The sequence below is a fragment of the Phocoena phocoena genome, chromosome 16, assembly GCF_963924675.1.
Source record: "Phocoena phocoena chromosome 16, mPhoPho1.1, whole genome shotgun sequence".
Taxonomy (NCBI): Eukaryota; Metazoa; Chordata; class Mammalia; order Artiodactyla; family Phocoenidae; genus Phocoena; species Phocoena phocoena.
In genome coordinates, this window is record NC_089234.1 from 56,186,146 (window position 1) to 56,201,867 (window position 15,722).

At 44.9% G+C, this 15,722-nt stretch overlaps 1 protein-coding gene across 25 annotated transcripts in view; it reads left to right on the top strand.

The window, feature by feature from the left end:
- The window catches only part of KCNMA1 (potassium calcium-activated channel subfamily M alpha 1), a 752,929-nt gene that overhangs the window by 619,173 nt on the left and 118,034 nt on the right, over window positions 1–15,722 (top strand). For 8 of the 25 annotated variants that reach the window (XM_065894755.1, XM_065894756.1, XM_065894763.1 and 5 more), the window contains one exon: window positions 1,818–1,826. The exons of 12 other annotated variants lie outside the window; for them this stretch is intronic. In XM_065894755.1, the coding sequence (XP_065750827.1) occupies window positions 1,818–1,826 (9 nt within the window). Of the gene's footprint in view, window positions 1–1,817; window positions 1,827–8,406; window positions 8,581–15,722 lie in introns of all 25 variants that reach the window. 5 more of the 25 variants (XM_065894760.1, XM_065894761.1, XM_065894762.1 and 2 more) reach the window with 2 other exon arrangements.

A 15,722-nucleotide genomic window follows, 5' to 3' on the forward strand; every position in this document is an offset into this window, starting at 1 on the left:
TGAACGAGATAGGCCCTGCCCTCCTGAAGCCTTCACTCTAGTGAATGGAGGCAAGCAATGATCACAGCAATAATTAAATGCCTTCAGACAGAGACAAGTGCTCTGAAGAGAGAGGAGACTGCCTGAGGGTGTGAGGGACCTGGTAGGGATGCTGCTTTAGCTAGAAAGGTCTGGAAGACCTCCTTTGAGAGGTGACACTGAAGCTGAGACTCACTCCAGGTAGACAGAAGAGCAAGGGCAAAGGTAGGGATAAGTTAGTGGTGTTTGAGGTAACTGGCAGGAAGGCCGGTGGGGCTGGTGGGATTGGGGAGAGGGTGGTAGGAGACGAGGTCAAAAAGGCAGGCAGGGGCCATGGGAAGAAACGGGGTTTTGGTGTTACGATAAATACAGCCATTGGAAGAGTTTAAACAAGTTAATGACATCATCAGTTCTTATTTTAAAGGGTCTCCCTGGTGACTGGACAGTGAACAGGCTCTAGGGAGGCACGAGTGGAAACGGCAGGAGGAAGAGTGAGCATCTCTGACTCCTGCTCTGATGCTGGAATGTTCCTCACAGGGCACTATCTATAGTAGAACCCAGCAGACTGGTTTTTAAGTCCCTGGAAATGAGGATTTGGCCTCTAGGATATTTTTCCATCTTGGTTCCAGGCAAACAAACGGCAGCTGACTTTAACTTCATCCTGGAGAGAGAGGCACGTAATTGTTTGAAATAATTCTGCTCTCCTCATTACCTTTAACGTTGGTTCAGCTGGTGAATCGAATGATCTCCCATCCTGCACAGCACAGATTGCTACAAAAGGACTGTCTCTGCAAAGCCAAGCCAGTGTGACAGGGCCTTGGTCTCTCTCTCTGCACCCCTCTCCCCTCCGTGGGCTCCTTGTCACATAGAGGCCCTCGGCTGTGAGGTTAATGTTTGATAGCAATCAGAATTGTCCACGTATCATTCTTCCTCATTAAAAGGTCATAGCCTGTGTTACAGAGGGTGGGTTGCGGATGTGTATGTGTAAATTGTGGTTCGAATAAAACGAATGGTTGAACATGAACGTCCTAGGGCATACCAGGCAGGTTAGGAAATTGGTGAAGATAGATTTTGGTTGCAAAGAAACTTTTGTTAGAAGTAGAGCTAGAATTATTAATAATGCGGGGCAGGGGGGTTCCTGCCTTTGAATGCACATTGCCTGGTGCCCTAAGTTGGAGAGGGCAGCTGACCCATAGTCAACTGCCCAAACCTGTTAGGCCAGGTATTGATAATTCACCCTAGAATGATAAGTTTCCGGGAGGGCAGAGCTGATGACTTCAGTGGTCTTTATCTACAGTTTTCTAACCCTCCCCTCCCAACCTGGCTTTTCCCTTTCCAAATAACCCTCCACCCAGCCCCCAACCTCCCCATTCACCTTCATTCAACAGCCTTAAACATCTCGCGTCATACTATCTGGAGAAATATCAAGTGTGCACACTCCATTTTTGGAAATTCTCTGGTAGTATAGTTTAACTTTCGCATTTTTTCCCCCCATTTCTTCATAGTTCTCCATCAAGGAAGAGAGTCAAACTCAGCTGTCTGGCCAAGGAGCAAGTTCTCAGAATCTACTATTTACCTATTTTCTTTTTCTGTATAACAAACCCAGTCTAATGATTTACATTTTCTCCCCCAGCCTCTAAATATTTGCCAAAAGGTGGGCTCCTAGGGGACAAGTCATGTCTAAATTGCTGTGTTTGAAGGAATTTTCTTTAACTTCTAATCATTGACATATTTTTGGTTTCCTTTCCCTTTGCTGCCTTGGAATACTGCCCCTACTCTATTTTAACTGTCACTGGTAGTGACATATTGTGAGTAAAACGGGTTCCCAGCAGCCCGGAATCCAGTTCCCCCTGTCTTTCCCTAGAAGAGATACTTCTTTTATTTTCTGTGCAGTTGCAGTTTCTTTTTTCTTTTGGTATTTATGTTGCATGTAGCAGTGACATCATGCCCCAACTCGGTCTGCAGAGTAGCCTGGAGCTGGAGAACCCTGCGAGCAGGGAACCCCTCTCTGTTCATCCTCCCTCCCCCCACCCAACCCCCGCCAGCCTCTTGTCAGCTTCTGGCGCTGTCTTATTTTTCCACTTGAAAATAAGACCTTAACAACAGTGTTTCTCTTGAAGGCCTTGTCTCAGGACCTTTAGGGGACACTGAGTCAGCTGAGGTAATTACCACTAGCTCTAGATGCTTCGTCAGTTGGGGTTCATTGTCATGCTTGCCTTTGATAAATTATACTTGGTCTCCTCTGCTGTTAAGCTTGAATCCCTATCCTGACGGAAACGCATATGCTACATATATATTCCCGTGTTGTGATATATATGATATGTACCAGTACTTTATATGTAAAAATGTACATTTTTATATATAAGCGTAGAGATATTTTATAGAGAGAGTGATGTATTTATTACACCGTGTGTGCCTCTCTGTACGAGAAAGTGCTTGAGAGAGAATTAATTGGACACCCAGCTTTGGGACTGTAAGTATCTAAATTGCCTTACTGGAGACAAGTAATTTCTACAGTGGTAATTATTTCCTATAGTCTATGAAGCACCTTGCTTTAAAATAAAATTTCTCCCTCAGTAATACCCACTAGGACATACCTAGTTCCTCTGTGGGTGTTAGGCAGAATCTTGCAAGATCCATTTACTTGTTTAAGGAAGAGAAAGATGGCTTGAAGAGAACATTCCATTTCATTAATGAGCTGTGTAGAAGCCAGAATGAGTAAATATAAGTCTCTGAGCCCCTGAATTACTCCAGGAGTAGGACCGTCTCTCCCAGCAAGATGTGGCAATTGACGAGGAGCTTGTAGGCCAGTATTCCTGTGTGTGACTTAGAGCAGTGCTGCTTTCAGCGGCACCAGCGATGAGCATCCGTCTTTACTCACCTCCAAGAGACCCAACCTGTAGACCAGTCCAGCGGCCCTGGAGTTTGCAGGAGATGTCTCCACACCTGGTCCTCTCCTGCTCCTTTGCAGAAGAAGAGGCAAGTTGGTCATCTGGTTTGGGCTAGTCTTCACAGTTTGAGGGTACGGAATGCTCAATGTACCAACAAAGCAAAACAGTGACCTTCTTCGGTTCAGAGCAAAATTCTGCCCAAATTGACTCCATGGCTCCCTTTATCTGCAGAACACCTTGAAAAATGACTTCAGGGCATGAACCGCTTTCCTACCTGCAGAGCTGCCTACTGTATCTAATGATCTTTCAGAACTGGAGGGAAACCGTGATGTCAGTCAACAAACAACTCTCGTGCCAAATTCCTCTGTCTTCTCCAGCCACGATATGGTATTGAGGGAGGGTCAGCTAGTTCGGTGTGCTCTCTGCTGCTGACATTAACCAGCTTTTTATTTCCCTTCTTTCCGTTCTTGGAAAACCACCTGAAAGGTCTTTCTCCTTCCTCCAGAAGCTAATCAGAGGAATTTTACTAAGTGAAGACATCATTCCTCATTTATAGGACCTGAAAGAACGCTCTTGGATTCCCACTGTCCCATCAAACAAATGCCTTCACCATTCACCTCGGTGGACTTTTTCTTCCATGGATATTTTAACTTAAAATGTTATTGCTGCCGAGAATATGAAGAGCAGCTCCAGAGTTAAGGCTTGGAAATAATCCTTCCTTCATTGGGTTGATTTTTAAACAGGAAGTTGCAATCTGACAAGTGTCTGTGAATTGAATGGCAGGGTTTTTTTTTTTTTCTTCTGCCCCAGTCTTGTCTTGAATTGCTCCATTTGAAACCTAAAATATTTTTTCCCCAGCAGTTGGGAAATGTCACCTGAGCTTTTCAGTTCAGCACTGCTTTTCCTGCCCCTTCCAACCCACCCTGGAAATTAAGATTCTGCAAGTTGGAAACTGGCTGACAGTTTGGTTGCTGGTGCAGGAGGCAGATGGAGCTGAGAGCAGGATAGAGTCCAGCTCCCTCCTCCATTCCAGGCTTGGCTCCGAAGGGCTAACCAGCAGAGCACCTGAACTTGACAACCCATTGTCAGTTTGACACAAGGAAAGAGCAGTAACTAAGCTACATCTACAGCAGCCCCTTCTCTACAGGTTTTCTTTCTCATGATTGAGACCTTTGAATATATAAGAAAAGTTGTCCAAGAGTACGTCTGAGAAATCTTCCAGTTCTCAGTCTTCCAGTAAATGGCTTTGATGAAGTCCATGAGGGAAACGCTTTTATTTTGTCTCTACAAATAGCACTAGGAAGTCATAATGGAAACATTGGATGAATATCCACTTCATCGTGGGGAAGGCAAGCACATAAAAGCTTTTTCTCAAACTGTAAAACTTCTAGGACAGAGTTCTTGGAGGAGAAAGGTGAGACCCAGGGTCTTGGCAACTGCATAACCTCTTTGCATCTGTGACGCCAGTCCAAGAACAAGAACCTGATGATGTGGGCCAAGGAGAACACTGAGTCTGCAGAGGCTTCTGTTTCTGCTTTCTCCGAGTTAAGTTGGCCAGTGGGGGCAATTAATTGAGCGTAAAATTGCAAGAGTACTAAGATGGAATGACAAGTAGCTGCAGCAGTAACACCTCTGAGAGACACACTCTTGTCTGTTCCCTGTCTCAGGAAGCTACATACAGCAGGGCTTTAAGGAGACCCAGCCAGCTGGTGCTGAAGTGGTCCTTCTCTGCGGACCGCGGCTGCAGCGCCGATGTGCTAGCAAGTTGCCACTTTTGACCACTCTAGGACCATGTTCTAGAACCTCTCTCGCCTTAATCTCCGCTCTTTCCTGAACTTCTGCTGTGGATTGGGAGAAGCCATCGAATTGAAATGGCACTGCACGTTTCAATTCTTAAGAGGCACACAGCGTCCTCTCCCAGCTAGTTCAGGTGATCTGTTAACTAGCTGCTCTTCCACACAGATCCACTAGATGTCCTCACAGATCTACTTAGTATTACCGTTGAGATCCTGGGGAAAACTTCCTTTCTGAGGATTGAGATTGAGGAAGAGAGCATTGGGTGACTCGATAAAAAAGAAAACCAGCAAACACCAGAGGAGAGAGGGCACTTCATGTGGCCAGGGAGTAGATAGGAAACTTACTTCTGTTTTAAATAAATACTGAAAATTTCAAAATTGCTCCTTGAAACCTAACCTTGGGAGTTTTAAGTGGCACTCTGATATCTGAAATTAACCTTCGAACCTACATCAGCTCTAGAAAAGGAAACAATCACGGAAACGTGGAAATAAAATACCGGTGGTTCTGGATATCCACAATTCACTGAAACAAAACTGAAGGATTAGGAAGCAGAGAGCGTCGAGGGGGATGAGGGATGGTATTTTCCGAAGTCGGAGGTCCACGACTTAATTTTGATATAATTTTATTTTACAACTTGAGAGTATAATTTTACACACAGAGTATCCACTTCTCCTGGAACAGCTACCACCAGAGAGGCAAATCCTCACCCATTTTTAGTTAAAGAGCTTGTTCGTGACTCACAAAATGGCCCAGAGGAAGGCTCTTCCTGGCTGGGACACACATCCTTCAAGCCTGACGGATCGCAACCACCAGATGGGAGGTCAGAATGGGCCTTACCTTTTAAGAAAGTGGACCCAGAAATATGTAGGTGAAGACACCCGATAGGGGGTCAGTGAAAATGGACTATTCCAGAAGTAAAGCAAAGAGCCAACCTCGCAGTTGGTGGCACCTTGGTCTAGACATTGTAATAATTCACAAAGGTTTGTCAGTGTGTGGGGCTCAGTCATTTTTAACTGTTTCTGTCCTGTCTTTGAGCCTCTCATCCATCATTCTTGCTGATTTTTTTTGTTTTTTTTTTCCTTTTTGTGGTGGTGCTTGTTTGTCTTCTGAGATTTCTCTTTCGGATTTGGTGTGACTGTAAAACTGATGACTGGGAAGGAATGGAGAGAAAGCATGTTTTCTTTTTTATGCATATACTGCTTTGGAATGTGAGTGCTTACAATTAACATTTAATCTTCTTATAGCAAATGTTTTTTTTTTTTTTTTTTGCTGCTTTGATTACCAATTTCAGCTTGTTCCTGCATGCTAACACTATGAAATTTTAGAACAATGCATGGTCTCCGGAAGAGCCCACAATAACAATTGCAAACAGTCCCTGAGAGGCACTGGTTTGAAGTTGTGTTTCCTCCTGAACCCTTATCAAGTAGGAGGTTTCAGTCACCCATTATGATGGGCTTACCTCTGACAAAATCATTTTGAAAGTTATTCCACCCCCATCCTCCCTCCCCTTGTCCTTAAAGGGTATATATATAAGAACTTGCTTTCCCTATCAATGTGTCAGAGTCTGTTATTGTATGTGAGCCCAAAATGGCAATATGGAAACGAAAACCAGGCACTGTTGCTAATGAGAAGCATAGCATTTCAGAGTTTGATGGGCTTCTCTTCTGCTACAGCATTTGATTAAAGTTTTTTCAAAACAATTTATCTACAGCAAAACAAAAAATCATCTTCGTTTCCCTCCTCTGTATAAATAACAAGTCAATATTTCCAGTAAAAGAACTAAGAAGGAAAAAAAACAAGCAAGTGGTCTGCGAGTTGTACACCAGATCTGGATGCATTTAAAATAACTTTATTTTCATGTCTTCAACTGAAGACTGTTTTGCCTTTCTCGACTTCGACAACTGCTGTTTGGGGTGTCTGGGCAATCCCACCATGCCTTCTAAATTCTTCTGATTCAAATGCTATAGTGGAACTTTTTCTTTTTTTCATAAAAGCTAAGCTCAGGAATGATGTCCCACGCATTGAACAGGGCTGGGGCTGCATGATGATGATCTGAACAACTGACTAGCTAGGATGCTAAAAGAACATGTCGCTAAAAGTGTGAGCCGGGATTACAGGAATGGAGTTGCTGCTGAAGGGATCTCTCATTCATCTGCCCCAGTGCCTGTTCCTCACAACCATAATGTTACCCCTGCTTGACAAATAGACTGTATGGCACGTCATAAAGGTCTTAGAACAGGACTTGACCCATTGGAGAGATTTAAACCCCTCTTCCTGGTGACTGTAACATTCAAAACCACTAGCCATATTTTAAAGTAAGAGTGCAACCATTTCTCCACTAAGAAAAAAAACGATGGGGGAAAAATGATTTTCACGATGGAAGGTGTGGGCACAGGGAATAATACCTCTCCAGTTCAGCTGACTATTTGGCTGTGATGCTTGGAATAAACATGAATTCTTCTCCCATCTTGCGAAAGGAGCAGGCAGGTTCATGCTAAGGATAAACCAAGATGTTTGCCTGCTGTAGCGTCAAAATGAGGTACAAAAAGCTTCTCTTGTACTGAAATATAAATTGGCTTGAAGGGTGAAGGTGCAGGGCCTTGAGAACTATTACATTGGTGTCCAACAACTTCTGTACGTTAGCACTCAAGTTGGATTCCCAGGCAGGCAGAACCTATGATATTAGCTTGAGAGGAGCTATCAGTGCCTCGCACAAATCTTAGTAAGATATTTTATGTGGGATCTATTCTCTCATTTCATGTTTTGTAATTTTTCATCTATTTTTGGCCGATATTTTCTATATAAGAAAAAAATATGGTTAACCAATAGCCCGATAACTTTCTGAATTTTTGGGGGGGAGGGGGAGAGAAGAGCAGATGCGATTTTCAGATTCTGTCAGCTTCAAGCAGAAAATACACCCATGAGTAGCTAAATGCGTTGCAATAGACGAACATCTCATATGCTTTGGGTGATTTCTTATTTGTGAACTGCCTTTAATGTCAAATAGGCAGTGTTAGCCTTGAGGAGCTGCACTTCTTATATGGACAGATTTGGGTATTTGCTCTGTCAAGACTAAATTTAAATTCCTGTAGGCATCATGTAAACTCACTCTGGGGAAGTTCAGCAGAGGCATCCTCAGATTCTGTATTAACACGTAATCGTTTCATATCTAATTGGATGAAAGCTTGTCCCAGCCTCTGCCTAATGCCCAGAAATGGATGGAAATTAGAAAGCCTACATACTAGATATTTTTGCATCTCGCAAAAACCATTTATTGTACGCAATAAGCAATTAATTGATTGGCTGTGTGTATATTTTGTCCTCCTGTATTAATTGTGCCAAGGGAAAAAATGTTGGTTACATTTTTGCTGTCTCCAGTGTGTGCTGCTTCTCATCCAACAACCCGATTGTCATCAGCCACGTCCTTTCCCGTGGTCACCCGCTTTACCCAGGGTAGAAAAATAATATGCAACAGCCTTGGGGGACTCTACAGGCGATTGCTATTTTCTCTGCTTTTTCCAATGTACAACCAAAGTGTTACCAACAGTTCTCTCTGCATTTTTTTTTCTGGGTCAAGACTGTTAACGTGAACTAAGACCTGTGTTCAATCCCTTCAGCTCCCTTCCAGCTGCCTTGCTGTGTGTGACCTTGCCATTAACTACCGCTCTTCCTCTCGTCCCATCCAACCCCATGGTTATAGCCAAGATGTCCATCTACAAGAGAATGAGACGGGCATGTTGTTTTGATTGCGGACGTTCTGAGCGTGACTGCTGGTGCATGTCAGGCCGTGTGCGTGGTAACGTGGACACCCTTGAGAGAGCCTTCCCACTTTCTTCTGTCTCTGTTAATGATTGCTCCACCACTTTCCGTGCCTGTAAGTTTAACCCCAACACATACAGTTCCATGTCTGTGCTGTCTGTGGCATCGCCCCCGTCTCGTGTCGTGCCCTGTGGTGCTGTGAGTCAGTCGGGCTGATGTTTTCCTCCCAGTGTATGTGGTGATGTGTTGCCCCCCTCGCTGCCTGTGTCACTGTGTACGTGCTGGGGAGGCCTCCCTCCCTATTCTGTGAACTTGTTGTGTCTCTTGTAAGAGCGTGCAGGCTGTGATATTATAATCCAGTGATATTATTCCTCTCTCCTTTAAGTAAATATGCTTGGAAATAAATGTGAAAACACATCAAATACTATACTGATAACAGAGATGCATGGAAATGTATATCTTACTATTTGGGGAAAGGGGTTAGACATCGGATTGGGTCGAAAGGAGGAAGGAAAACGGTTTAGAGAGAACAAGCCAACTCTGGCATGAAATTGCTTTTAGTTGAGCTTGGATACTTTCCAAAATATAACAGGGTTTCAATGCAGATGGTTTTTTTTTTTTTTTTTTTTTTTTTACTGTGTCCCCCTAACCTGTATCTCGTTCCTCCAGTGCCAGATTGCCTACTATGCTCTGAAAAAGAATCTGCCAACCTATACAGACCGCTGGTTTCTAGAGCTTCCCCTCAAAAAGATGACTCATTCAAAGGATCAGTCCATTAATATCTTTCATTTTTTTTTCTAGAAATATAGCCCCCTGTTTAAGGTATCTTGTAGCAACTGTGATTCCAAATAACAACAAAAATCATAAGCCGAGAAGCTCCGTGGTTTCCTTGAGCCCATCGTCAGTCTTTGCCCCCCGCAAGTTCAGAGGCGTTCAGGAGTCTCTCAGGGTCTTGCAGTGGCAGCTGGCGAGGCTGAGCTACACCAGATTCCCGAGCACCTTTCCCTGCCCCCACACTATCCTTGTCTTCAGCATGGACTTTGCTTGTGTTTACTGACATGGTACATGCGTGATGCTACTGAAAGCTCCAGCTTGTTCACTGAGGGGCCTCGTCTAAGGGCAGAAGAGGTTGTGCTCTGCTTGAGGACTTGGATACCTTAAAGTATGGCTGTCACCTTATTTTCACATTTTTGGTAGCATGGGCGGTAGAAGACAACCCCTCTGTGTCCATCCCTTCCTCTTGAAAGCACCCACCACGTTTGCTGGTAACCATATTATCCACTCTGTTTTCTTCCAAGTGCCCAGAGCGGGTTGAGCTAAATTGTCACCAGCAGCCGTTAATTTACTCTGGCAACAAGGAGGGAAGAGAGCCTGCGGCCCTGGCATGGTGTGCTTGTGTGGCAGTGACGGGGCGCCCAGGGCTGAGGGAGCCCTCACATCACTATCTGCAGTGGAGTGTGCCATGCCCGGTGCTGGTGTCTGAAACCACAGTTCAGGTCTGAGGCATTTGGAAAAGTTCGATCTAGGACCAGAGAATCATCATCGTCTCTGATTTATGATTCACTGCTCCATCAGAACAGTGCCGAGGGACAGGATTCATTTTTTTAAAGTGATACTGAATAGACGTGGTGCCGAGAGGGATTTTGGACTGTCCCATCATATTGACCTAAAATCCTAGGAAGGAAATTTCCTTTAAATCTTTCTTGCGCACGCCGTCGTACATGCCCTTACTCCTTTATTCTCCTCACAGTTCTGTCTGGTTCATGTGACACCACCAAGGTGAACTCGGTCACAGCCATACAAAGCATTTGTTTGTCTACGATGTATGGCAAGACACCAGGTTCAGAGACAGGAGCTGGGGAGGGGGAGTGGAGGGGTGAGCTGTGGTGGCCCAGTTTGGCCACATCTCTTTGATTGATGGTGGTGAATGTAAGCACCAGCCCCCTCAGTTACCCGTCTAAGGCACAACTTCTACTTTCACGTAACCGCTAGGCTCTAAAACCTTGGCCAGAGAGCCAGTGGAGAAAAGGAAGGAGCCACTCAGGCTCTAAACTAAGGCCTGTGGTCATGTCTTGGCACCGGCCACCCATACCAATCACAGCAAATCTGTGTCCCCTACGTGAGGCCCATGATACCCAGGGTGTGCAATTTCCATCTTATCCAGGAGAAACCATAATTGGAGGGATTTCTCAGCTCTGCAATTTAATCCAAGTGTCGATGGAGGCCAGGAGGAGAAAAACTTGGGGTGGGATGGTCCCGTCTTCTCAGAAACATCCTGGGCATGAGACTGCTGTCTTTCTACCCCTCCAGCATCAGCTCCACCGTGGAAAATGTGGAGCTTTGGGCTGTGTGTCGAAGGCGTAACTCGTACTGACAGCTTGGGGGGTGGGGGTGGGGGTGGGGTTTGCCTCCTCTGTTTTCATCAGTCTCCCTGCCGTCGTCACTCCGTCAAACAAAAGCAGATTTCATCCATCCCTGTGTGAGTCCACTCACCTTTGACCATTAATAATAAGTTAGAAAAATCCATTCCAATTTGATCCCCTTCGTGGGCCCACATAAGCCCTTCTTCTCCAATTAAAGAATGTCTACGTCTACGCAGAATTCCTCTGGCAGAGCTCCAATAGCAATCCCCGGGCTTCCCTCGCTGGTGGTGGGGTTGGGTGGTGCCCATTGGACAGAGCTGGTTGCCTCAAAGAGCGGTGGTGAGAGTGGGCTTTTCATTAAATATGAGCAGATGTGAAACGTAGAGGGTTTGACAATTAGAAATGGCAGGAGAAGGGCCCTTGAATCAAAGTGAGGTCAGATGGGCGGATCAGATTACTTCTCTTACATTCTTTAGTTGTTCTGAAAATCATTTTGAATTAGTGTCAGCGGAGCCGTGATGGGTTTTGCCCTTTGTCTTTTATGCTGGGGCTGTATTGTTTCCCAAGACACTCATTAAAGGTCATTATATTATTACAGAGCTTGCTTTGGTCGCAGTTTCCCAGTTGAGCCTGCGTGCTCTGGGGACTGTCCGATTCCTTCTCTTTTGCCTTTCGTCTACCTCTTTACTGTTTTTTTTTCTTTTTTTTCTTTTAAGGGGAAAGATTTCCGTTTTCAAGGGACGCTAAATTGAAACACAGAGTCCCATTACGTGTTTTCTGAAGTGGGAAGAGAAGTAGCCAGTTCCCAGAGGAGTGGCAATATATTAGAAGTGTTCACACAGTCTTAGAACTCTGCTTCCTAACAGCAAGCCCTGCCTGCGTGTACCTCTCCTTGGAGGTGTGGCCCATTACACGTTCCCCTTGTTGCTAAGTCACGTACTTTTCTAACGGTTGTCTCCTTCTGTCGAGCGCACGGGATGTCAGGCCACACCGTGCTGACAAAAAGATTTGCAGAGAAGGAGGGGACCCCTTTACAGAAGACTTAAAAAGCAGTAAGAGAAGTAACGCAAAGAGTGACCAGTAAGGACTCATCGCAAGACTGTTCGATTTTTGGCAAGACTGAACCGTTCAATATGGTGGGCTAGAGTTGGTGTGCAGAGCATAATTTTTGGATCGTTCCAATTTTGTTTCTACTTCGGATGGTCCTGGGCAGAAATACCAGCTCTCTTAAGAGACGCTAAGATGGTACGGGCCCCAGACTTTCCACAAGTAGCTGTGTTCTGGTACTGTCAAACATAAAAAATATATGGCTTAAAAAATATATATATGTATACATATATATATATATGGCTAGCGACATCCACACACCCATCAATATAGATTGAGATTCTAATCTATTCCACTTCCCCTCCATATAATTTTGTAAAATAGTACCTTTTCTCTGTTCAGAATTCATTCTTGTTATTTCAGTCTTTGCTCGATATCTGATTGCTGAGTCTAATAGAAAGGGGACAATTAAAATTATGATGGAGTGACAACATAAGACCCTATTGATTCAGACCTGCCGAGGACCGCCTGACATGATGCTGGTCACAAACCATCAGTAACCCTGACATGAACAAATTCATCACGTGCTCGAAGAGACACAGATCTTTAAATTTGTACTTGGAGGTGGTTTTAGCCAAAGGACCTGTGTGATCACTCACGCCAACCTTTCAACTTACTAACAGGTTAAACCTGCACAATTACATACACCCACTTGCAAACTACTGTAGCTAATTGTAAGTGGTGCACGACTTCTCTTTCGGGTGTAAATGTAATACAAGGAGGCATTCAACTCCAATGGTTCGGTCGAGAGGAGAAGTCCAATACAATTAGGTTGAAGGGAGACATACCAAAATCAGTTGAGTGTGTTCTTGAGTCTTGTCAGATAATAAACAAAAATCAGCGTCTCCCGAGTAGCCTTTGGTTTGTACAGGCAGAGAATTAGCATTGTCAATAGAACTAAAGTCACTCAACTAATGGCATCTCGAAGTACATAAAATCAGATACTGGGGCAGGGAGTGCAAATAGCTCTAGGAAAGTGTCTATAATAGGACACACCCTGTGCTGACAGTCTCCAGTGCCTGTTGCAGGGAGATTTAATTTAATAAGCTGCCTTTAAAAATCAACAGCCCATTATCATCTCAGTCCTTTTCTGTAGGTATAGTTTTGGGTGACTTTCTCAAGCTCCCCAGTCCTAAGTTTTATTTGTTTATTTTACTCTGGACCTTGAAAACAAAGACTCTCTCTTCCCACTACCACCATCAGTGATAGAAAGTAAGAAAACGGATAGGCAAAGCACACTCAGCCCAAATCAGTTTAACCATTGTTCTCCCTGTATTTTTTAAAGCCTGTTCATTCTGGGTTTCTCCCATTTTCTCATGCTTACTGGTGCAGTCTCTCTCTCTCTCTCTCTCTCTGTCTCTTTTTTTCTCTCTCTCTCTGTCTCTGTCTCTGTCTCTCTCTCGCTCTCTCTCTCTCCCCCCCCCCCCACCTCTCTCTGTCTCTGTCTCTCCCCTGCCCCAATATCCATTTACTGCTGCTAACACTAAAGCACGCTTTGGATTCTGCCCTAGCTCTTTAGCTACCCTTGCCCCATGTGTCCTGATTTGGCCATTTGCGCTTCATTGCAGGAAGTGAAAACAGGAAGGCAACTTGGCCTAGGCAACCATTTAATCATTCCATGAATAGTGGACCTGGGAGGGCATCTTAGGGCACTTCTGTTGTTAGAAGGCAAGGCTCCTTTGGTTTTTCTGGTAGCCACATTCAGCAGCGGGGTGACACGAAGCACGATGCCTTCCTACTTGCTTATATGGTGGTCAGCTCATTGTAAGGCAGCCATCATGCTTGGACAGAGTTTCCTTTGAAAAGAATCCTTTGAATTGCCCATCTCTAAAGAGCTCCAAACAAACCACGTTTTTATTCATAATAAATAACCGGGTTTTTTTCAGTCTAGTGTCAGGTGAAGTAATTGACTTGCATTTTGAGACCCTGTTGTACTCTCCTCCTCCAAAATAGTTGAATTCTTTAAGATAGATATGCTGTGAAGAGGTACCACATGTAGATGGAAGAGAAAGGGAAAAGTAGGCAAACAGCCAACTTTTCACAAGAAATCCTTTGAAGCAGAGCTGGGAGATAAGAAGTAGAAAGGTCAGAAAGAGGAAAGGGTGCTCTGTGTTTACCCCCATCACTTGGACACCTCCCTCCCCAGGGATATGTTGCTTTAATAAGTGACTGGGCTCCTCAAGGACGAACCAGAAAAGATGTTGGCATGCCACAAGTAAGCTAGGCAGAAGTCCTTATGCAAGGTGACATGGAAATTATGTTTGCGTTTTTATTTCAGGACAGTGGCCAGTTGTCACCATACTCACCCTGACAGCTCCTACCACCAGGCAGTGGACTCTGCCTCTTACCTCCATGGAGGAGGGGAGAAGTGGCCAGTTAGCTCTCCATCCCCCCACCCCCTGCTATCTCAGGCGACAGATGCCAGGGCCAGCCCGCCTTTCACTCGAGCTTTCTTGTCAAGGCTGTGCCTTGAGCCCAAATCCTGACCTTTACTGTATGAAATAAAGTACTGATGAACAAGCAGAGGTTTAGAATTAGAGCAGGCTTGGAGCAAATGTCAAGGCCATCTCTGCTTCCCTCCTCCACCTGCACCAGGAGCCTGGATTAGACCCAGGCTGGAGTTTGCAGCGCCTTAGGCTTTATGGGTCTGGGGAGACATAACTTATTAACAAAGAGTTATTAAATTTTTAACAATTTTACAACACAATGTAAATGCCTCCCATGAATCTACATTGTATTCATTATCATTTAAAACGTTAATTAAGTCAAAGTTGCATTTAATTTCTCTCTAAGTGGGCCTTTGGGAAGAGGCTTTTAGAAACATCTGTGGGAGCGTGCAGCTTGTGGAGACAGGGAATCCCCCAGCCCGCATTCAGGACAGCGCCCTGAGTTGATTGCTATCGCGTGTCTGTGGCTAATTTGTTGTGATGCGCTGGGGCATTGAATTAGCATCAGACCAGCGATGGTGTAAAGCCATCGGAGGGAGGCTTGCAGGGCTGCGGCCCAGGCTGCCCCGCATCCTGCTTCCAAATCCCATCCAGACGGAAATGAACAGTTGATCGGCAGCGTTCTGGTCTCAGTCAGACTTGGGGATCCTCCTTTCTCATACGGTGCCCATCATTTCAGTTGGATGCTCCTTGATCTGAGGTGGACATTTGTCATCTGGCCCAACACATTTAGGACATCTGCCAGAGTGCTTACAGGCAAGTTCTCAGGGCTTGGGATCTTTGATTCGCATTTAAGCCTAGAAACGATGGAGCACAGAACAGTGTAATGGGAACCGTTTTCTGAATAGAGTGGATGTAGAGATTACAAACAGGTCATACTCATCGGTGAGGTGGAAAGAAGAGTGAAGCCTACTAAGATTTGCTGAAAAATTGCTTTCCTCTCCTGAGGCGAGGTTGACACCTCTGCTGTTAGTGTGTGTGTATTCCGAGGAACCAAGGCTTCTGTGGTGGTGCTGGGAAATGGCCAACTGCTTAACTTGGATTCACGTTAAGACTAGACTTAGTGTCTACTCTTACTGTATGCAGGGGACTCTGCCAGCCCTGCCAGGGGGTGTGTGTATGTGGATACGTGCATGTTAGTTACTGTTATTATTGTCAAATTGAACCCACACGTAGCATTTGCTGCGCTGCAGGCGCTGCTCTGTGCCCTGTACGGATATTATTTAATCCTTACCGTGGGGTAGGTAGTAACTGTTATTTGCCATTGAGGCAACTGTAAACTGATGCATCTGTGCATTGACAGATGAGGTAACTGAGGCACAGAGAGGTTAAGTGACTTG